The sequence below is a fragment of the Eucalyptus grandis genome, chromosome 3 (assembly GCF_016545825.1).
Source record: "Eucalyptus grandis isolate ANBG69807.140 chromosome 3, ASM1654582v1, whole genome shotgun sequence".
NCBI classification, from domain to species: domain Eukaryota; kingdom Viridiplantae; phylum Streptophyta; class Magnoliopsida; order Myrtales; family Myrtaceae; genus Eucalyptus; species Eucalyptus grandis.
The window spans coordinates 59,599,525-59,622,529 of record NC_052614.1 but is presented as its reverse complement, the minus strand read 5'-3'; the positions used below and the strand labels follow the sequence as shown (position 1 = coordinate 59,622,529).

Sequence of the window (23,005 nt, the reverse complement as noted above, 5' to 3'; positions counted from 1 at the left end):
ATCTAGCTTGTACTTAAAATCTTACAAAATGACATGTTTCACAATAATCACTTAGCCGGTGTTTCTACTTACTGCATGATTTACCTGAGAATGTTTTTATTTTGACTAAGTTAAATATAATTTGACGGATGAGTTAATTATATTGCAGAGCACCTCTTTTTGAAGTCCAAACTGATAAGTGGGAGTGCTTCTGTTCTGTTTTCTAGGATCCAAGCCATTCTGATTATGCTGTCCATCAAGTAACATTAGTCATTTTTTATTCTTTTTTCACACTAGTATTATTTCTGTCCTTAAATCTGCATCGAGCATGAGATATCTTTGTCAATGCTTTAGTTAGAATGCATTATGCTGTAATTGGCTACTCATCATTTTCATACCTCACAAGTCGTTTCCACTTCAATACCACCTTTGTATTCCATATAATTCCAACTTCTCATTTAATTCGCATGACACCTCAAGCTTAGTCTTTTCTTGGACAGCATTCCTCAGCTTGAATTCAGTCTCTTTCAACTTCAACTTTGTTTTATCCAGATCTTTCCTCATACTCTCCCTTTCTTTTGCCAAGGTGGATGAGGATAAGCATGAAATTTCCTTTTGAAGATTCTGTATTTGGGATAAAAGTTCCATCTTTTCCAATTCAGTTTGCTCCCGAGTTCCTATGTAAAGACCGACGTCTAAGATAATGTTTAGCAATGTACCAAAGCCAAAGCATTACACTAAGAGTCCAAACTTACCACTAAGGCCCTTTCAGAACTTTCAGCATCAGTTTTCAATTCTTGTATTTGCCTCTGGAGACCATCAGAGAAATCTTGCAAAAGAATCTGCATTTCATATTCAGTTGCACAGAAAATAATTTAGATTAACCAAATAGTGACTACCATATTTTCCTAGTGAAGAAGTACAACACCTTCTCACTCTCAAATTTATGAACTTTCTCCTTGCTGAAATCACGCAACCTCCCATGGTGAATGGTAACTAATTTCTGCTTCTGAGATGTCTGACTTGAAAGGGTCTTAATATCCTGCATTCAACGCAACACTTATATATACCGGCCACTGTAGCACAAAAGGGCTTTAATTTTCAGTTAAATCGGATAGGATATATCAATAGAATGCCTAATCCAGATGCCAGGAGATCTAAAAGTTCAGAAGAGTGAGCCAACTCCAAGTGCCAAGAGATCTAAAAGTTCAAGAGAGTAATCTGCCACTATTCAGATTATGGGGTTGAATGCGCACCAATATTTGTAGGTGAGTGACTTAGACATCAGAAAATCTTTCTTTTGGGATGGTAAAATGCAACTAGTACTCACAAGAAGGGTGCTTGACACACTCGAAAAACTCTTGGAAAACTTCATCGACTAGCGAAAAGGCACCATCTACATAATTTTGCAAATTTTGGACTTCCATCATTATATCTTGAACCTCCATTGAAAGCTCGACCAAAGAATCAAAGTTGCCCTCCTGAAGAAGAGACAAAATTTGTTAAGTTCCAGTTTTTGTTTTGAGAACATTGGCGCAGCAAAAGCAATGCAAATATCCCTAGATCACAGAGATAGAAAAGTAGCAACAACATGCATTATTTGATACCAAAGATGCATTGTAAGCATGTCTTTCTTGAGCATTCCTTGCCTCCTTATCAATGTCGTTGATGCATTGTTTGTGATAACTTTTAGACATAAAAGTGTGAAATACATTATAAATCCAACTGCGAATGACTTCTTAGGATGAATGAATTACTTTCTATCTCCAAAGTTATGTTGAGAGATTTGATTTACTATGAAAACTAATATGTTTCTGTGGAATCCTAATGTTATATATATATAATTTATTTTTTTCATTTTTCAGTCAATGGATCAAGACAAAGACATATCAATGGAAGTAGAGGGACATGATGAAATGAGTCCACTCATGGAATTGCCATTACATGGAGCTGATGAAGTGGAATATGCAACCATGGGCACAACAAACAAGGTGAGGGTACCTAACTCTCATACTGCTTCGGGTAAAAAGCGAGCTAATCAATCAGATTGTTGGGATCATTTTTCGAGAATTATAGATGAGAAAACACAGAAAACAGTTAAAGTGAAGTGCATTCATTGCTGGATGGATTATGTGTATAATGCTGATCATGGAACCTCTGCTATGTGGAAGCACTTGAGAAAGTGCAAAAAGTATTCTCGCACAGATAAAAAGCAAATGTTGTTTGCATCACGTGACAAAAGTGTAGTTGGCAAGGTTGGGGAAAATACTACTAGCGATAGTGTCTTAACAACATGGAAGTTTGATCAAGAACGTTGTAGGCATATGCTTGCTCAAATGATTATTATTGATGAGTAGCCATTTTCCATGGTTGAGCGTGTTGGTTTTTGGGATTTTGTTACTGAATTGCAACCTCTTTTCCATCATCTTTCACGATTTACAATGGCAAGAGATTGTATTAAGTTATATCTTAGTGAAAGGGCTTGTTTGAAAGCTTACTTTGGTAAGCTTAAATCTAGGATTGCACTCACAACAAATATGTGGAGTTTCATTCAAAACTTGAACTATTTGTGTCTTACTGCACATTATATTGATGAAAATTGGCAGTTGCAAAAAAGAATAATCAATTTTGTGATGATGCATAGTCACAAGGGTAAGGAGATTGGTAAAATGGTGGGGAAATGCATTTATGGTTGGGGAACAGAAAGGAAGGTGTCCACAATAACAATAAAATAATGCAAGTTCAAATGATGTGGCCGTTAGTTATTTGAAAGAAAAATTTTCAGAAGAATGATTTTTGATTTTGAATGGTGATGCTTTACATATGAGATGCACTGCTCATATACTTAACTTGATAATAAGAGACGGATTGAATGAGATGCGTGATTCTATTGCACGCATCAAAACATGGTTAGGTATGTGAGGAGTTCTTCGGCTAGAGCTAAGACATTCAAAGGTTGCATTGAGAATGAGAGGATTGCATTCAATGGTTCCGTCTGCCTTGATGTTGCCACTAGATAGAACTCCACTTACATGATGCTAGACACCGCCATAAAATTCAAGAAAGCTTTTAAAAGAATGGAAGAAGAAGATTTATATTTCTTAAGGGAAATTGACAATGATTCTCCTGAAGATGAAGATTGGGAAAATGTCATCATTCTTTCTAAATTTCTGAGACGGTTTTATGATGCAACCAAACTGATGTCGGATAGTTCATATGTTACTTCAAACCATTATTTTGAGGAGATAGCTAAGTTGTACAAGTATTTGAATAATGCGGCGAATTCTTTAGACCCAAAGCTTCAAGCTATGGGTTTAAAAATGAAAAAGAAGTTTGACAAGTATTATGGGAGTTTGAATAAAGTTAATATGACGGCATTGATTGCGGTTGCATTGGATCCTACAAAGAAGTTGAATTATGTAAAGTTCTGTTTTGAACAAATTTATGATGATGAAGCAAAAATTGATGAGATGCATAATAAAGTGAAGGTCGCATTGGAGAATTTGTATAAATCTTATGAGCGATCTTTTGTTGGCTCTTCTAGTAAAGGAAATTTGGTGATTCAAGTGTGAGTAACAATAGTAGTGCTTCTAATGTTGATATTGATGACAATGATTGTGAATTCGATGCTTGGCACAAAAGCTTTCTCCATGTGAAGAAAAAAGTGTTGGATGAAAACAAATTTGAGCTTGATCGGTATCTTGAAGCTGAAAGTGAAGATATCCTTAATATTGATCTTTTGATGTGGTGGAAGAGTACTGGATCAAAGTATGAAATCGTATCTTTGATAGCTCGAGATGTTTTGTCTATTCCCGTGACTACCAATGCTTCAAAGTCGGCTTTTAGTACATCGGGACGTATACTTGATGGCTTTCGAAGTTCCTTGACTCCCAGAGTAGTGGAAAGTTTAATTTGTACGCAAGATTGGTTAAGAGTTGTTCGCGTGCCAATTAATGTTGAAGAATGCATCGAGAATGCGGAACAATTTGAGGCGGGTAAGTTATATATATATTTCTTTGTATCTTGTAATTCATTTGCATAACTATCTATTAAGCGCATGCCTTATTTAATCTCTCTTTTTTTCCCTTTTCTTTTTTATAGATTTGGATTATCTTACCAAGGACATTATTATTGGAAAATAAACTTCATTTTGTCGAAACTCCAATTTTGTGGTAGGTAAATAGACTTTATCAAATCCTAGAGTATGGATTCTTGTTGATTTTTCTTTATATATGAATTTTAGGTTTTTGTCAGAGATTTTGTACCACGTGGAATGCAAGGCCGAAGAAGGAGAACAAGATCGAGCACATGAAGGACAAGGTTGATATGTGATCAGCCAAAAATTGTACTACAACTGGTTAATTGGCTAAATTGCTAGCTTGTATATTACTAGAATATGAGAAATTCAATGTATCTTGTGGGATATGGGGATGCGAGATGGTCGAATTATATACTTGGTTGTTTTTTTCAAGGGGAGTCCAAATTTTATACATGTTGCCAATGAGTTTGGTCGAAAGATGTGCTTGGTCCGACCTTTTTGTTTCAGCAGATAACTCATCTAGACTTGCTTCTCTAAGGTTAATTTTTATGCAAAACAGATTCCAATATAAATAGGGTCAACCCTGTTCCCGGATCGGAAAAACAGGGTGGGCCGGGAACAGGGTCCAATGCAAACAAGGTAGGGAACATGGTTCAAAAAAGGATAACCGGTTATAATAGGGTAGGGAACAGGGTCCAGGTCTAGACCCTACCCACCCTGGACCCGCTCACCCCTACTCAGGAATAAAAGTTTTACCAAACGAATTTCTGTTCCAAATCTACTCCTTGGAAGAAAAGAACATAAATTGTTACTATTTAGCAAGTTGCCAAACACACCCTTAACCACCCCAACTCATAGGCATCGAAAGAGCGCTAATAGACATCCTTAGTGTAACCCAAGTCCCCGAACCCACGAAATCTCTGGTTCCATGAAAATCAAGGGAGATCTCCTGACCCTTGATTGGGTTTCTAGCTAACCCTCAACAAATAGGCTAGTGGTGACTTCTATATAATGTTTTCAAGTTGTCTAAAAACTGAAAATGAACCACTGTCATGCGAGGTACGGATTTGAGAGAACCCACGTTCTCAATTGATGGACCTCTTGGACGAACATTAAAGATGATGCTTTTGAGCCTTCTTTCTGTGATGTGCCTTGGGGACTACCACTTGAATAAGTATCTCTAAATCTATTTCTAGGGATTAAAGGCCCGAATGGGTAGGTCACGACATTTGTAAGTATCCAGATAACAACAAAGGTGTTGCAGTCATGTTTGTTGTTCTTTTCTCGATCGATTTGCATGGTTCTGAGATTTTTCTCGACCTCATCCTTACAAAGAGAAGGGAACAAGGGACCAGATGCGTGAAGGAATGCACGAGGCTGTGCATCATTATCTAATGAACTCCTTTTACTTGGACTTATAATTATTCAAGACATTCGAGTACTTTCGATTATAAGAATTTGGAAAGTTAATAAGGACAAAAAAGAGTTGACCTCTATTTAAATTTTGGCTAACATGTTATATAATATATAATATTAGCAGGTATTCTTAGGAAAAAATATCATGGGATTTTACTTGTTAAAATGAGTTATCCTATCATGGAAAAGACAAAAATGGCTGATTTTGCAATTAGACGAAATTACATTGTTCTTTAAAAAAAAAAAAAAAGGAAAGAAAAGAGTGCTGGGGATTTGTGAGAATAGATTGTCTTGTCCTCCTATTCCTACAAAAAAAAAAAAATCATGGGATTTTACTTATTAAAATGAGTTATCATGTCATGGAAAAGACAAAAATGGCTGAGTTTGCACTTAGGACAGCATTACATTGTTCTCAAATTAAGAAAAAGAAAAAAAAAAAAAGGAAGAAAAGAGTGTCGGGATTTGTGAGAATAGATTGTCTTGTCCTTGTATTCCTACAAAGGAAAAAATTCATGGGATTTTACTCATTAAAATGAGTAATTGTGTCATGGAAAAGATACAAATGGCTGAGTTTGCAATTAGGACGGCATTACATTGTTCTCAAATTAAGAAAAATAAAAAAGAAGAGAAAGGAAAGAGTGTCAGGATTTGTGAGAATAGATTGTCTTCGTATTCCTACAAAGGAAAAAATTCATGGGATTTTACTTGATAAAATGAGTTATCATGTCATGGAAAAGACAAAAATGGTTGAGTTTGCTATTAGGACGGCATTTTATTGTTCTCAAATTAAAAAAAAAAAAAAAAAAGGAATGCCGGGGATTTGTGAGAATAGATTGTTTTGTCCTCATATTACTACAACAATAATGTTGAAGATACCAAGAAAGTTTAGTAGCTCATGAGTAAATTATATGCTAAATTAGAGTTTGTCAGATTCTTTAGTAGACTAATTCCCAGAATATTACGTATACGTGATGTTGCTATATCTATAAATCCTGCATAATATGCTAGATGGTGCGGAATCATGAAACACTAGCAATTAGACTTGATCGACCAAACACAAATCGCACCTCAGGTAAAAAAATTATTTGCCCTAGTAATTGATAGGTTTAGAAAACCTTGGTAGATCATCAAGTTTGGCCAGAAATAGGCTAAGGTTGGAGGCTCACGGTGGACTTGAGCCCATGAGACTCCTTTTGTCATGAACATGTCTACCTAAGGGCAGCATGTTTATCTCAAAGCACACAAATTGACATAAGCATAAGGAGCGAGTTTTTCACAAAACCACACAAAATTAATGTATTTACTATTATTGCTACATATAGATTCATGGATGATGTCATTGAAGCATCAAATGGGAGTTTATATTTTAGCATAGCCAGCACCAATTTCGACCTCCACAATTGGTACTTGGACCTCCCTGAGGCGGAACCCCGTGACCAGCTTCTCAAATTCGACCCTTCATCATCACAAATTTTGATTGCTCTTGACGATTTATGTTTCGCCAATGGTGTTGCTCTCTCCAGGGACGGAGATTTTCTCATTATCTATGAAACTTGGAGGTGAGTATATCCCCCGATGCGCAATTTATAGAGCTCATACATTGGAATTTTCTCTTGAAAACAAAGCATCTTAGCACAGTTTAGCAGAAAGACAGGAAAAAATGCGGTGCAATTCTGCTTATGTGCATGTGTCTGTTTCGCAAATTTAGGTGTTTGAAGCATCAGCTAAAGGGAGATGAGGCAACGAAAATATAGATTTTCATTGACAATCTTCCGGATGGACCCGACAACTTCAATCTTGCCCCCGAAGAATCTTTCTGGATTGCCCTACAGCAGGTATATTTGCAAGATTTTCGCGAGATAACAACTGAAAATCTAAACCCAATGTGATTGGTGCTCTTAAGGAGACAATAGTGCCCCTGATTTTGGACAAAAATTGCATACATGCCATCGCGAAGGTTTCGACTTCTTTCGGACCATGTTTTGCGGAAGCTCCATCACTGCTCTTTTGCAAATTGATGCAGTTGATATGTGAAGGGTGGAGTTCGTGCACGCCTCCAAGGCAGCCAAGCACTTGATAGCAACATACCCTAGTTTGATCAAGAAAGCGAGTGGAGTGTACAGAAGAGCAAGTGTTTTGCATGTGGGAGCTGATGGCAAAATAATCAAGAAGCTCGACGATCCTGACGGGAAAGTCATCTCCTTTGTTACCTCAGCATTTGAGTTTGAGGGTCATCAAGTCTCAACTCCAACTTCATTGGAAAATTGCCCCTCATCTGATGAATATGCCTAGTGTAACGTTCACTCTAATTGTGTTACGCTGATATCGGTAGACGGGAGTAGTTCACATGGGGAGGTAGTTGAGCTTTTACATGTATTATCGCATCAATTGCTTCACTGGTTTTGAACTGCGAAACTTCAATGATTTCAAGAGGCAGATTCCATAACAATTTCAAGAAATTGTTGAGTAGACTGAATTTACCCGATGGTCATGCTTTAAGCAAACTATCATTTGAAAAGTATGAAAGACCTAAGGTGCCACTATGAAACTGAAAACAGAACCATAGACAAAATGAGGGAAAATTATTAGAAAAGTTTCAAATCTATTGTAATTATACCAATTTTGTTATAAATTATCTACATTTGTATCAGTTTAGTCCAACCAGCCAATTTAGCTAGCCAGCATTGACGTGGACCGGGAAAATTGTCCAAAAAGTCATAAACCTATTATAATTTTGCCAATTGAGTCCTAAACCTTTCAACCTTGCCGATTGAATCCTAAACCTTTTGTCAATTTGCCAATTGAGTCCATCCAGCCAATTTTTTACCGGAAAATGCTGACGTGGACGCCGGTGGTGCCACGTAGGACGGCCGAAGCTAACGTAGACAATTTTTAATAATATTTTAATATTTTAAAAAATTGATTTTTTTTTTTTTCTGATTTTTTTTCCTTTTTTATTCTTTTTTATTTTCCTTTTTGGCTTTTTCCTTGGCCTTTTCGGTGGCTGGCCACCAACCATAGGCGACGGCTGGTCACCAGCCACAACCCACCGGCTGGCCTCGCCCGCCACAGGCGAGGCCCGATCGAGCGACGGTGACGTCGGGCGAGGCCGCCCTAGCCCCGGCAAGGGCTGGCCTCACCGAGATCTAGCGAGGGAGCCCTCGCCTGGGGGTTGCCCTTGCCCGGGCGAGCGTCGGCCTTGCCCCCTGGCCGGGCGGGCGACGGCTGGCCATCGGCCACAAGCCGACACTCGGCCGGCTAGGCGAGGGCCCTCGCCGGGATCCGGGCAGGCGAGGGCAAGCCTTGGCGAGGGCTCCCCTCACCAAATCTGGCAAGGTCGGCCCTCGCCAGGCTGGCTGGCCTCGCCAACGGGTTGTGGCCAATGGTCGATTGTCGCCTATGGCCGGTGGTTGGCCACCGTAAAAGGCCAAGGAAAAAAAAAGAAATATATATAGTGGAAAAATATTAAAAAAAAATATTAAAATATTATTAAAAATCGTTCACGCGCCCAGCGAGTGGTATCGCCGGTATCCACATCAACATTTTCCGACCAAAATTGGCCAAATGGACTCAATTGGCAAACTGACAAAAGGTTTAGGATTCAATCGGCAAGATTGAAAAGTTTAGCACTCAATTGGCAAGAAACCGCAATAGATTTATGACTTTTGGACAATTTTTTCGATGTGGACCTAACCATCCAACCAATGATGACATGAACAATTTTTAATATTTTTTTTCTTTCTATCCTCCTTTCTTTAATTGATCGCTATTGGGGCCGATTAGCGGCAAGAGTTGGTGAGGCTCACTGGTCAATGATGAGGCTCCCCCTCACTAGCCACTAGTGAGGGTGCGGTCAAGCCTCGCCAAATCTCGCGAGGCCTTTTCCAACGATGGCTAGCTTGGCCTTGCCATGGCTAGGCAAGGCCAACCTCATCAACGGTGGCATAGGGGCCAAAGATGAAACAAATCTAGATATTATTCTTTTCCACTTCAAATAGAAACAAATCCCCATGCCTCCAAAAGGAATTCTAATCCAATTAAAACTTTTGGATTTATGTCCTAACCTATCTACATCGTTCAACCGGATCAAGTTTTGTATACGATTCAAATTCGAGTAATAATTGAACAATTTTCTTCATCTCCGCCGAAAACTCAGACCCGTCTTCTATTACGGTTCTCTCACAATAAGTGGACTTGTATTCCCGTCAAAAACATTTCTTCTTCTAGATTTCATCCTTGTCACTCTTTCCCTCTTATCACAATGGCTCTATTCGGCTTCTTGAGCCGCTTTTTGCCACCATTCTCGGGCTTCGTTTTGGCTTGTGTCCTCGCCGTAGTGCTTCAAATCTTTATCTTTTCGCCGATATCTCCCGACTTGCTCCATTTACCGCAACCATCGTCTTTAGCTTCTCTTCCCACAAACACCAACTTGCAGGTAATTGAAAAGCTTCGTCATACAGAAGGTTCCAACTATCATTTCTTTCATTTCTCGGTTCTTCATTCATGTGAAAAGCTTTCTGGTTCACGCAGGGTGTGGGTAAAGTTGGAGAGGGTGTAGTGAAAGACCCAGAGGACGTATTGGTAGACGAAAATGGCGTGCTCCACACTGCGACTAGAGATGGTTGGATCAAGAGGTTGCACCGAGACGGGTCCTGGGAAAATTGGACCATGTTGAACAGTCAGACCCTTCTGGGGATTACAGCGACCAGGAGAGGTGGTATCATTGTGTGTGATGCTGAAAAGGTATGCATGATATGATAAAGAGATGATGATCTTGGTTTATGAAATGAATTGTGAAGCGTTTATGGGTAAGCTCTCGATGATTGTGATTTGGCTAGGGCTTGATCTGGGTCGATGAAGATGGTCATCCGAAGGTCCTCTTATCGCATGTTAATGGATCTGAATTAAGGTAATGTTCTTAATCATCGTGATCAACAATAGTTCTTTTTAATTTCAACCTATTCCTCGGACACTCTTTCCACTCGCACCAGTAATTCCTGAAAACACGCACATCTATTCTCTTGGGTGGCCCCAAGAGCACACAATGAGCAAAGTACTAAACATGACAACTTATGAGATTTTATGGGACTATAAGCAACTGTTTTAAAAGCTTAAATTATTAAATGAATGCGTGATTATCATTCAAATATTATAACATTTTCACTTTAGTAAACTATTTTAAAAACTTAAATTGTTAGATTGAGTAATTTATCATATGTATATTATAACATTTCCTTTCACACTTAATTTGGTATTTTGTCTAGTATTAAGAATGAAAATTTAATTAATGAAGCAAATGAAGCCTGATAAAATTTGAATTTGAGATTTTATAGAACTACCGTCAATCATTTTAAAAATTTAAATTATTAGATGAATACGTAATTTATTATTTAAATATTATAACAAAATTCGAAACCAAGCCATGCGGAAGCATTTGCGGGAGATAACTTAGAAGAAAGGCGGCAGCTTTTCATTGGTATATGTGCTATGTGTGGCTGAGCTTTAGGAATCTCCCCCTTTTCTTCCTCACTTTGTCATTGACAACGACGTATGATGGGTGTTTGTTTGTAAGTAACCGGACAACAACAGAGATGCTGCAGTCGTGTAAGCTGTTCTTTTGTCTATCGATTTGCGTGGCTCTGAGATTTTCTCGAAGGGAAGTGGACAAGGGACCACAGTCTGTGAAGGGACGTACAAGGCTGCACATCCTTATCTGATGAACTCCTCCAACTTGAACTCATAATTAATTTAGACATTCGAGTGCTTTCGATTATAAGAATTTGGAAAGTTTATAAGGACAAAAAAGAGTTGAGCTCTAATTAAATTTATATGTAAGATTAGCGGGTATTCTTATGACAAAATTTCATGGGATTTACTTGTTAAAATGAGTTGTCTTGTCCTGGAAAAGACAAATGGCTGAGTTCGCAATTAGGATAGCATTACGTTGTTATCAAATGAGAAAAAGAAAAGAAAAGGACATATTGTTGGGATATGTGAGAATAGATTGTCTTGTCCTAGAATAGATTGTATTGTCCTCATATTCCTCCAACAACAATGTTGAAGATACCAAGAAGGTTTAATAGGTCATAAGTAACTCTCTTATATGCTAAATTAGAGTTTGTCAGATTATTTAGTAGACTAATTCCTAAAATATTACGTACATTTGATGTTGCTATCTCTATATATATACTGCATAATATGCTAGATGGAGCAAATTCACGAAACACTAGCAATTAGACCTGATCCGGGACCAAACTCAGACCGCATTTTGGGTAAAAAATTAATTGCCATAATGATTGATAGGTTTAGACAACCTTGGTAGATCAAATGCAATTATATTCATCTTGGTGGATCGAGCATGACACCGAATACCATCAAGTCTGGCCGGAAATAGGCCAAGGTTGGAGGATTATGGTGGACTTGCACACGAATTGACATAAGCACAAGGAGCAAATTTATCACAAAAACCGTCAAAATTTAATGTTTTTACTATGATTGCGACATATAGATTCGCAGACGACGTCATTGAAGCATTAGACGGGAGTCTATATTTCAGCGTAGCCAGCACCAAGTTCTCCCTCCACAATTGGTACTTGGATGTCCTCGAGGCGAAACCTCATGGCCAGCTTCTCAAATTCAACCCTTCATCGTCACAAACTTCCATTGTTCTTGATGACTTGTGCTTCGCCAATGGTGTTGCTCTCTCTAGGGATGAAGATTTTCTCATTGTCTGTGAGACTTGGAAGTGAGTATATCCCTCAATTCACAATTTATAGAGCTCATACATTGGAATTTCTCTTGGAAAATAAAGCATCTTAGGGTAAGACAGGAAAAAAAGTGGTGCAATTCTGCTTATGGCATGTGTGTTTCGTAGATTTAGGTGTTTAAGGTATTGGCTGAAGGGAGATGAGGCAGGGAAAACAGAGATTTTCATTGACAATCTTCCGGGCGGCCCTGACAACATCAATCTTGCCCCCGACGGATCTTTTTGGATTGCCCTATTGCAGGTATATCCGCAAGCTTTTCTCAAAACGATAACTAAAGATCTAAACCCAAAGAGATTAGTGCTCTCAAGGAGATAATAATGCCCCTGATTTTGGGCAGAACTACGTGCATGCCACTGCGAGGGGTTCAGCTTCTTTCGGACCTTGTGTTTTCGTACGCTCTGTCACTGCTCATTGCAAATTTGGTGCAGGTGACATCTGAAGGGTGGGAATTCGTGCACACCTCCAAGGCAGCCAAGCACTTGATAGCAACGTACCCAAGTATGATCAAGAAAGTGAATGGAGCGTACAGAAAAGCAAGCGTTTTGCATGTGGGAGCTGATGGCAAAATAATCGAGAAGCTTGACGATCCTGACGGGAAAGTCAACTCCTTTGTTACCTCAGCATTCGAGTTTGAGGGACATCTTTACCTGGGAAGTCTCAACGCCAACTTCATTGGAAAATTGCCCCTCATCTGATGATCTTACCTAATGTAACGTTCACTTCAATTGGCATCTCATGCAATACCAGTTCGCCAATCTCGGTAGAGGCGAGTATTTCACAAGGAGGCAGCTGAGCTTACATGTATCATGGCATCATTTGCTTCACGGTTCTGAATTATAGAACTTCGATGCTTCCAGGAGGCAGATTCAAGAAATTGTAGAATAGACTGTATTTCTCTGATGGTTAAGCATTTAGCAAACTATTTTTAGAAAAACCAAGAGATCTAAGGCACAACTATGAAACTCGAATGGAACCGCGGACAAAATGAGGTTTCCTCACATAATGACAGTTTTGGCAATCAAACCGTACGTATAATTCAATAAACAGAATTGCCATATAGTTGATAGCAAATGCTTCTAAGCTCAAGGAGGCAATTGATATGAGCAAAATTCATGAACAGAGATCCTACTGCAACCTCATTCTTTTCTCTATATTCTTCTCAGCTGTCTCCGGCAATTTATCAACTGCTCTATCCTTTGCCTTCCTGCTTTTCATAAACTCAGAGAAGGAATGAATTGCTGGCAGACTTGCGGCAGTAGTAGTAGAACTTTGCCCCGAGGAAACACAAGCAGAACTGATGACACTAGGACCTTCTTCATTTATGGCCTCCATTATTACCTGGTTGACTGAAGATGGAGCTGAGCCTGAAGGTTCTTGTTTAGGTGGCATAATCTCTGAAGGCGAGTTATCACTGATTCTGAGCCGATTTGTCAGATCTGTAGAATTGGTTGTTGAGAGCCACCTTACAGTGTTTGCCACTTGGGAAAGATAAAATGACTTCCTGCTCTTTCCATATTTTTGTAGCAGTCGTTCTCGAGGGAAGAAGCCGACTCTTCAATTTCATTCCTGCAAATAAAGTTTGATGAGAAAAGACTTCATTAATCCATTTCTACGGCTTGGGTGTTTCTTAAGACATTTTTATATTACACATCAGACTGAAGATTCAACCAGACAAAGCTCTTTTTGCAACCTTAAACTAGCAGTGAAATATACTGAGAAAAACGAAGTGGTGGTGAAATAATTGTGACAAGAATCAGAAATGAGTAATATACATTAAAGAGCCAAGACGTTGCTGAGCCAGCCTCAAGGCTTTGAACAATCTTTGCTTGCTAGTTTCTCTCAGCTCTTCCGATACTTCATTCTTGTCCACTTTATTCATCTGCAAGAAGTCATCATAGTATTTTAGTAACCGACCACAAGCTCAACTTCTTTCATAATAGAGGACAAAGTTGCAACAGTGACCCATCTGTTTCCCATTTCACTGATGCGTAGTTTTTGGTTTGTCAACAGCAGAAAAAGGAACGGCATTATTCACAAGTCACTATTACAACAGATAACAGCTAAATCCCTTGAACATGAAAAGACATACCATGGCCTACCTTTCTATCTAAGCCTTGCTTCTGGTTGTAGTTTTCCTCAGCATGCTCCCAGAAATCAATTTTGTCTTTTACTCCTGATTTGAATTTTGAGATAGTTGAGCTCTTCCTAACATCGATGCCATCTGCATTAGAATCTTCACACATCAGAGAACGTGACAACATCAGCCAGATCAGCCTGGAAAAGATTTACACCGACTATTTCTTCAAACATAATTGGATAGGTATCAGGTAAATATTGCCATGCACATATTACCATCGGAGTCAGAAATGTCTTCCTCCGAACAACTCGCTTCATCATCACGATTCCAAAATTCAGAATACTGTCCTTCATCACTCATATCTACCGCGCTGATCGATTAGAAAATGCATAAGAATTAGCATTGAACCTTATGAATAATGTCACTTCTAGCAACATAAAACTGAAAAGGTTGGATGCACGCTAAATTACTGAGGAGCTTCAAACAAAACGAAAAGCACAAAACAAAACCTGTGCATCAGGATTCTGGAGAACTGGTTTCTCTGACGAGAAACACAAGTAGTTGAAAGCTCCTCCAACTGCCTGGCAACCTGGTTTGGATGTTTGCATGTATCGCACGAGTTTTTACAGAGGGATGCAGGTACCTAAATTATGCATTGACACGACTTATGATTCAATTCAAAATTTAGCAAGCTCTAAAAACACATTAGCACCAGTTACATTATGAAGCACAAAATGTTACCAAAACCTGTTCACCAAAACTCTCAAGAATCTTTCTGCGCCGACACCCAGATCCTTCACAATATTCAACCATCTGCGCACCAATTGGTAACTAAAATCAGCATATACCTGGACAAGGTACATATACAACATCAATAGCTATGGATCACCTGATTGAAGTCAGCTAGTAACTTTTTGAGCAACCCATCCTGTGAACTGGAGCTTTGTGGTTCTTATCCTTAGCCTTGCTTAGAATAAATTCCTGAAAGAATGTGTGAGCTCATCAAGAAATTCCATTGACACATATAACAAATCAAAATCAAGAAGCCGAGACCTGACCATTCTCTTGCGATCATCGATCCCATAATACAATATACTTGTAGAGGGCAATTGATCGCGGCCGGCTCTACCTGATTCTTGATAAAATGCTTCCATTGATTTTGGAATGTTAAAGTGGCAAACAATCCTCACATCCTTTCTGTCAATACCCTGCGAGTATAGACCACATTCAACGATAGACAGGCATCAGCTGAACAGTCATGCAGGGTGATGAAACTAGAGTTAATTTGAGTGGATAGCCTCGCATTATCTTACCATCCTGAAGAAATATCAGAAGCAGAGTAACTGTGCATGCAGCAGAACAGCTCCCAAGTGGAACAACACAACCAAAATAAATAGTTACATCATATTCCTGATTGATTGAAGATTGTAAATCAAGGAGAAGCAAGAAAGCATCTCAAGAATGAAAACATTGAAAAATAGGAAAAGTAGTCAAGTACCTTCCTGACAAAATTCATCCATTGCAAACAAATGGTCATGTTGAATGAGCATAAAATTAAAAAATTTGAATAGTTGAAGCTATCAAGCGCTCTCTTACACAAAAGCCACTGTGGCCACAACAACTTGTATCTTAGAAGAAAGCCAATCATCTAAGATGGAACTCCGCAGCTTGTCATTCTGCCCCGCGTGGTAAGCTGAGAAGTAGAAACAGGATAGATATCAATGGCCACCTGACAATCCTGTACAGACTTATGAAAGAAAGTACAATTACCAGCACATGATATTCCATTTTCTGAAAGGTAAGCAGACAGGTTATCACACATTGTGCGTTCCAGGCAGTAAATAATCGAGCAAACAGCACCAGAACTTTTGTAGGCATACGCTTGCTCAAATGATTATTATTGTTGAGTAGCCATTTTCCATGGTTGAGCGTGTTGGTTTTTGGGATTTTGTTCTGAATTGCAACCTCTTTTCCATCATCTTTCACGATTTACAATGGCAAGATATTGTATGAAGTTATATCTTAGTGAAATGACTTGTTTGAAAGCTTACTTTGGTAAGCTTAAATCTAGGATTACACTCACAACGGATATGTGGAGTTCCATTCAAAACTTGAACTATTTGTGTCTTACTGTACATTATATTTGATGAAAATTGGTAGTTGCAAAAAAGAATAATCAATTTTGTGATGATGCATAGTCACAAGGGTAAGGAGATTGGTAAAATTGTGGGGAAATGCATTTATGATTGGAGAATAGAAAGGAAGGTGTCCACAATAACAGTGGATAATGCAAGTTCAAATGATGTGGCCGTTAGTTATTTGAAAGAAAAATTTTCAGAAGAATGATTTTTGATTTTGAATGGTGATGCTTTACATATGAGATGCACTGCTCATATACTTAACTTGATAATAAGAGACGGATTGAATGAGATGCGTGATTCTATTGCACGCATCCGAAACATGGTTAGGTATGTGAGGAGTTCTCCGGCTAGAGCTAAGACATTCAAAGGTTGCATTGAGAGTGAGAGGATTGCATACAATGGTTCGGTCTGTCTTGATGTTGCCACTAGATGGAACTCCACTTACATGATGCTAGACACCGCCATAAAGTTCAAGAAAGCTTTTAAAAGAATGGAAGAAGAAGATTTATATTTCTTAAGGGAAATTGACAATGATCCTCCCGAAGATGAAGATTGGGAAAATGTCATCATTTTTTCAAATTTCTGAGACGGTTTTATGATGCAACCAAAAAATGTCGGGTAGTTCATATGTTACTTCAAATCATTATTTTGAGGAGATAGCTAAGTTATACAAGTATTTGAATAATGCGGCGAATTCTTTAGACCCAAAGCTTCAAGCTATGGGTTTAAAAATGAAAAAGAAGTTTGACAAGTATTATGGGAGTTTGGATAAAGTTAATATGATGGCATTGATTGCGGTTGCATTGGATCCTACAAAGAAGTTGAATTATGTAAAGTTCTGTTTTGAACAAATCTATGATGATGAAGCAAAAATTGATGAGATGCATGATAAAGTGAAGGTCACCTTGGAGAATTTGTATAAATCTTATGAGCGATCTTTTGTTGGCTCTTCTAGTAAAGGAAAATTTGGTGATTCAAGTGTGAGTGATAGTAGTAGTGCTTCTAATGTTGATATTGATGACAATGATTGTGAATTCGATGCTTGGCACAAAAGCTTTCTCCATGTGAAGAAAAAGTGTTGGATGAAAACAAATTTGAGCTTGATCGGTATCTTGAAACTGAAAGTGAAGATATCCTTAATATTGATCTTTTGATGTGGTGGAAGAGTACTTGGATCAAAGTATGAAATCGTATCTTTGATAGCTCGAGATGTTTTGTCTATTCCCGTGACTACCAATGCTTCAAAGTCGGCTTTTAGTACATCGGGACGTATACTTGATGGCTTTCGAAGTTCTTTGACTCCCAGAGTAGTGGAAGGTTTAATTTGTACGCAAGATTGGTTAAGAGTTGTTCGCGTGCCAATTAATGTTGAAGAATGCATCGAGAATGCGGAACAATTTGAGGCGGGTAAGTTATATATATATATTTCTTTGTATCTTGTAATTCATTCGCATAACTATCTATTAAGCGCATGCCTTATTTAATCTCTCTTTTTTTTTCCTTTTTCTTTTTTATAGATTTGGATTGTCTTACCAAGGACATTATCATTGGAAAATAAACTTCATTTTGTCGAAACTCCAATTTTGTGGTAAGTAAATAGACTTTATTAAATCCTAGAGTATGGATTCTTGTTGATTTTTCTTTATATATGAATTTTAGGTTTTTGTCGAGATTTTGTACCATGTGGAACGCAAGGCCGAAGAAGGAGAAGAAGATCGAGCACATGAAGGACAAGGTTGATATGTGATCAACCAAAAATTGTACTACAATTAGTTAATTGGCTAAATTGCTAGCTTGTATATTACTGGAATATGAGAAACTCGATATATCTTGTGGGATATGGGGATGCGAGATGGTCAAATTATATACTTGGTTATTTTTTTTCAATGGGAGTCCAAATTTTATACATGTTGCCAATGAATTTGGTCGAAAGATGTGCTTGGTCTAGCCTTTTTGTTTCAGCAGATAACTCATCTAGACTTGCTTCTCTAAGGTTACTTTTTATGCAAAACAGGTTCCAATATAAATAGGGTCAACCCTGTTCCGGACCGAAAAAAAAACAGGGTAGGCCGAGAACAGGGTCCAATGCAAACAGGGTAGGGAACAAGGTTCAAAAAAGGATAACCGGTTATAATAGGGTAGGGAACAGGGTCCAGGTCTAGACCCTACCCACCCTGGACCCGCTCACCCCTACTCAGGAATAAAAGTTTTACCAAACGAATTTCTGTTCCAAATCTACTCCTTGGAAGAAAAGAACATAAATTGTTACTATTTAGCAAGTTGCCTAACACACCCTTAACCACCCCAACTCATAGGCATCGAAAGAGCGCTAATAGACATCCTTAGTGTAACCCAAGTCCCTGAACCCACGAAATCTCTGGTTCCGTGAAAATCAAGGGAGGTCTCCTGACCCTTGATTGGGTTTCTAGCTGACCCTCAACAAATAGGCTATTGGTGACTTCTATATAATGTTTTCAAGTTGTCTAAAAACTAAAATTGAACCCTTTGTCATGCGAGGTACGGATTTGAGAGAACCCACGTTCTCAATTGATGGACCTCTTGGACGAACATTAAAGATGATGCTTTTGAGCCTTCTTTCTGTGATGTGCCTTGGGGACTACCACTTGAATAAGTATCTCTAAATCTATTTCTAGGGATTAAAGGCCCGAATGGGTAGGTCACGACATTTGTAAGTATCCGGATAACAACAAAGATGTTGCAGTCATGTTTGTTGTTCTTTTCTCGATCGATTTGCATGGTTCTGAGATTTTCTCGACCTCATCCTTACAAAGAGAAGGAACAAGGGACCAGATGCGTGAAGGAATGCACGAGGCTGTGCATCATTATCTAATGAACTCCTTTTACTTGGACTTATAATTATTCAAGACATTCGAGTACTTTCGATTAAAAGAATTTGGAAAGTTAATAAGGACAAAAAAGAGTTGACCTCTATTTAAATTTTGGCTAACATGTTATATAATATATAATATTAGCAGGTATTCTTAGGAAAAAAAATCATGGGATTTTACTTGTTAAAATGAGTTATCCTGTCATGGAAAAGACAAAAATGGCTGATTTTGCAATTAGGACGGCATTACATTGTTCTAAAAAAAAAAAAAAAACAAGGAAAGAAAAGAGTGTTGGGGATTTGTGAGAATAGATTGTCTTGTCCTCCTATTCCTACAAAGGAAAAAAATCATGGGATTTTACTTATTAAAATGAGTTATCATGTCATGGAAAAGACAAAAATGGCTGAGTTTGCACTTAGGACAGCATTACATTGTTCTCAAATTAAGAAAAAAGAAAAAAGAAAAGGAAGCAAAAGAGTGTCGGGGATTTGTGAGAATAGATTGTCTTGTCCTTGTATTCCTATAAAGGAAAAAATTCATGGGATTTTACTCACTAAAATGAGTAATTATGTCATGGAAAAGATACAAATGGCTGAGTTTGCAATTAGGACGGCATTACATTGTTCTCAAATTAAGAAAAATAAAAAGAAGAGAAAGAAAAGAGTGTCAGGGATTTGTGAGAATAGATTGTCTTCGTATTCCTACAAAGGAAAAAATTCATGGGATTTTACTTGTTAAAATGAGTTATCATGTCATGGAAAAGACAAAAATGGTTGAGTTTGCTATTAGGACGGCATTTTATTGTTCTCAAATTAAACATAAAAAAAAAATGAATGCCGGGGATTTGTGAGAATAGATTGTTTTGTCCTCATATTACTACAACAATAATGTTGAAGATACCAAGAAAGTTAAGTAGCTCATAAGTAAATTATATGCTAAATTAGAGTTTGTCAGATTCTTTAGTAGACTAATTCCCAGAATATTACGTATACGTGATGTTGCTATATCTATAAATCCTGCATAATATGCTAGATGGTGCGGAATCATGAAACACTAGCAATTAGACTTGATCGACCAAACACAAATCGCACCTCAGGTAAAAAAAATTATTTGCCCTAGTAATTGATAGGTTTAGAAAACCTTGGTAGATCATCAAGTTTGGCCAGAAATAGGCTAAGGTTGGAGGCTCACGGTGGACTTGAGCCCATGAGACTCCTTTTGTCATGAACATGTCTACCTAAGGGCAGCATGTTTATCTCAAAGCACACAAATTGACATAAGCATAAGGAGCGAGTTTTTCACAAAACCACACAAAATTAATGTATTTACTATTATTGCTACATATAGATTCATGGATGATGTCATTGAAGCATCAAATGGGAGTTTATATTTTAGGGTAGCCAGCACCAACTTCGACCTCCACAATTGGTACTTGGACCTTCCTGAGGCGGAACCCCATGGCCAGCTTCTCAAATTCGACCCTTCATCATCACAAATTTTGATTGCTCTTGACGATTTATGTTTCGCCAATGGTGTTGCTCTCTCCAGGGACGGAGATTTTCTCATTATCTATGAAACTTGGAGGTGAGTATATCCCCGATGCGCAATTTATAGAGCTCATACATTGGAATTTTCTCTTGAAAACAAAGCATCTTAGCACAGTTTAGCAGAAAGACAGGAAAAAATGCGGTGCAATTCTGCTTATGTGCATGTGTCTGTTTCGCAAATTTAGGTGTTTGAAGCATCAGCTAAAGGGAGATGAGGCAACGAAAATATAGATTTTCATTGACAATCTTCCGGATGGACCCGACAACTTCAATCTTGCCCCGAAGAATCTTTCTGGATTGCCCTACAGCAGGTATATTTGCAAGATTTTCGCGAGATAACAACTGAAAATCTAAACCCAATGTGATTGGTGCTCTTAAGGAGACAATAGTGCCCCTGATTTTGGACAAAAATTGCATACATGCCATCGCGAAGGTTTCGACTTCTTTCGGACCATGTTTTGCGGAAGCTCCATCACTGCTCTTTTGCAAATTGATGCAGTTGATATGTGAAGGGTGGGAGTTCGTGCACGCCTCCAAGGCAGCCAAGCACTTGATAGCAACATACCCTAGTTTGATCAAGAAAGCGAGTGGAGTGTACAGAAGAGCAAGTGTTTTGCATGTGGGAGCTGATGGCAAAATAATCAAGAAGCTCGACGATCCTGACGGGAAAGTCATCTCCTTTGTTACCTCAGCATTTGAGTTTGAGGGTCATCAAGTCTCAACTCCAACTTCATTGGAAAATTGCCCCTCATCTGATGAATATGCCTAGTGTAACGTTCACTCTAATTGTGTTACGCAGATATCGGTAGACGGGAGTAGTTCACATGGGGAGGTAGTTGAGCTTTTACATGTATTATCGCATCAATTGCTTCACTGGTTTTGAACTGCGAAACTTCAATGATTTCAAGAGGCAGATTCCATAACAATTTCAAGAAATTGTTGAGTAGACTGAATTTACCCGATGGTCATGCTTTAAGCAAACTATCATTTGAAAAGTATGAAAGACCTAAGGTGCCACTATGAAACTGAAAACAGAACCATAGACAAAATGAGGGAAAATTATTAGAAAAGTTTCAAATCTATTGTAATTATACCAATTTTGTTATAAATTATCTACATTTGTATCAGTTTAGTCCAACCAGCCAATTTAGCTAGCCAGCATTGACGTGGACCGGGAAAATTGTCCAAAAAGTCATAAACCTATTATAATTTTGCCAATTGAGTCCTAAACCTTTCAACCTTGCCGATTGAATCCTAAACCTTTGTCAATTTGCCAATTGAGTCCATCCACCAATTTTTGCCGGAAAATGCGCGTGGACGCCGGTGGTGCCACGTAGGACGGCCGAAGCTAACGTAGACAATTTTTAATAATATTTTAATATTTTAAAAAAATTGATTTTTTATTTTCTGATTTTTTTTTTTCCTTTTTTATTCTTTTTTTATTTTCCTTTTTGGCTTTTTCCTTGGCCTTTTCTGGTGGCTGGCCACCAACCATAGGCAACGGCTGGTCACCAGCCACAACCCACCCGGGCGGCCTCGCCCGCCACGGGCGAGCCCGATCGAGCGAGCGGTGACGTCGGGCGAGGCCGCCCTAGCCCGCAAGGGTGGCCTCACCAGATCTAGCGAGGAGCCCTCGCCGGGGGTTGCCCTTGCCCGGGCGAGCGTCGGCCTCGCCCCTGGCCGGGCGGGCGACGGCTGGCCATCGGCCACAAGCCGACACTCGGCCGGCTAGGCGAGGGCCGGCCTCGCCAGATCCGGGTCCGGGCGAGGGCAAGCCTTGGCGAGGGCTCCCCTCACCAACCGGCAAGGTCGGCCCTCGCCGGGGTGGCTGGCCTCGCCAACGAGTTGTGGCCAATGGTCGATTGTCGCCTATGGCCGGTGGTTGGCCACCGAAAAGGCCAAGGAAAAAAAAAGAAATATATATAGTGGAAAAAATATTTAAAAAAAAATATATTAAAATATTATTAAAAATCGTTCAAAAATATTAAAATATTATTGGTATCGCCGGTATCCACATCAACATTTTCCGACCAAAATGGCCAAATGGACTCAATTAAGCAAGCGACAAAGGTTTAGGATTCAATCGAAAGATTGAAAAGTTTAGCACTCAATTGGCAAAACTGCAATAGATTTATGACTTTTTGGACAATTTTCTCGATGTGGACCTAACCATCCAACCAATGATGACAT

At 38.8% G+C, this 23,005-nt stretch overlaps 2 protein-coding genes and 2 pseudogenes across 2 annotated transcripts; 3 read left to right on the top strand and 1 right to left on the bottom strand.

The window, feature by feature from the left end:
* The first annotated feature begins 6,760 nt into the window (after positions 1-6,760).
* LOC104440120 lies at positions 6,761-7,713 on the top strand (annotated as a pseudogene).
* Positions 7,714-9,549: 1,836 nt separating this feature from the next.
* Positions 9,550-13,135, top strand: LOC120292236 (protein STRICTOSIDINE SYNTHASE-LIKE 4-like). The gene is made up of 6 exons (XM_039310472.1): positions 9,550-9,869; positions 9,965-10,177; positions 10,273-10,343; positions 11,943-12,179; positions 12,309-12,441; positions 12,630-13,135. Exons 1-6 carry the CDS (start codon positions 9,696-9,698, stop codon positions 12,894-12,896), a joined length of 1,095 nt encoding a protein of 364 aa, XP_039166406.1. The 5' UTR covers positions 9,550-9,695; the 3' UTR covers positions 12,897-13,135.
* Positions 13,136-13,145: 10 nt separating this feature from the next.
* On the bottom strand, positions 13,146-15,221 carry LOC104438023 (ATP-dependent DNA helicase Q-like 3). The gene is given in 8 exon segments (XM_039310470.1): positions 13,146-13,721; positions 13,724-13,767; positions 13,974-14,080; positions 14,301-14,422; positions 14,554-14,648; positions 14,788-14,921; positions 15,020-15,091; positions 15,168-15,221. Coding segments are annotated over 7 exon segments (969 nt in total). The 5' UTR covers positions 15,168-15,221; the 3' UTR covers positions 13,146-13,326.
* Positions 15,222-20,619: 5,398 nt separating this feature from the next.
* On the top strand, positions 20,620-21,571 carry LOC108958735 (annotated as a pseudogene).
* The last annotated feature ends 1,434 nt before the right edge of the window (positions 21,572-23,005 follow it).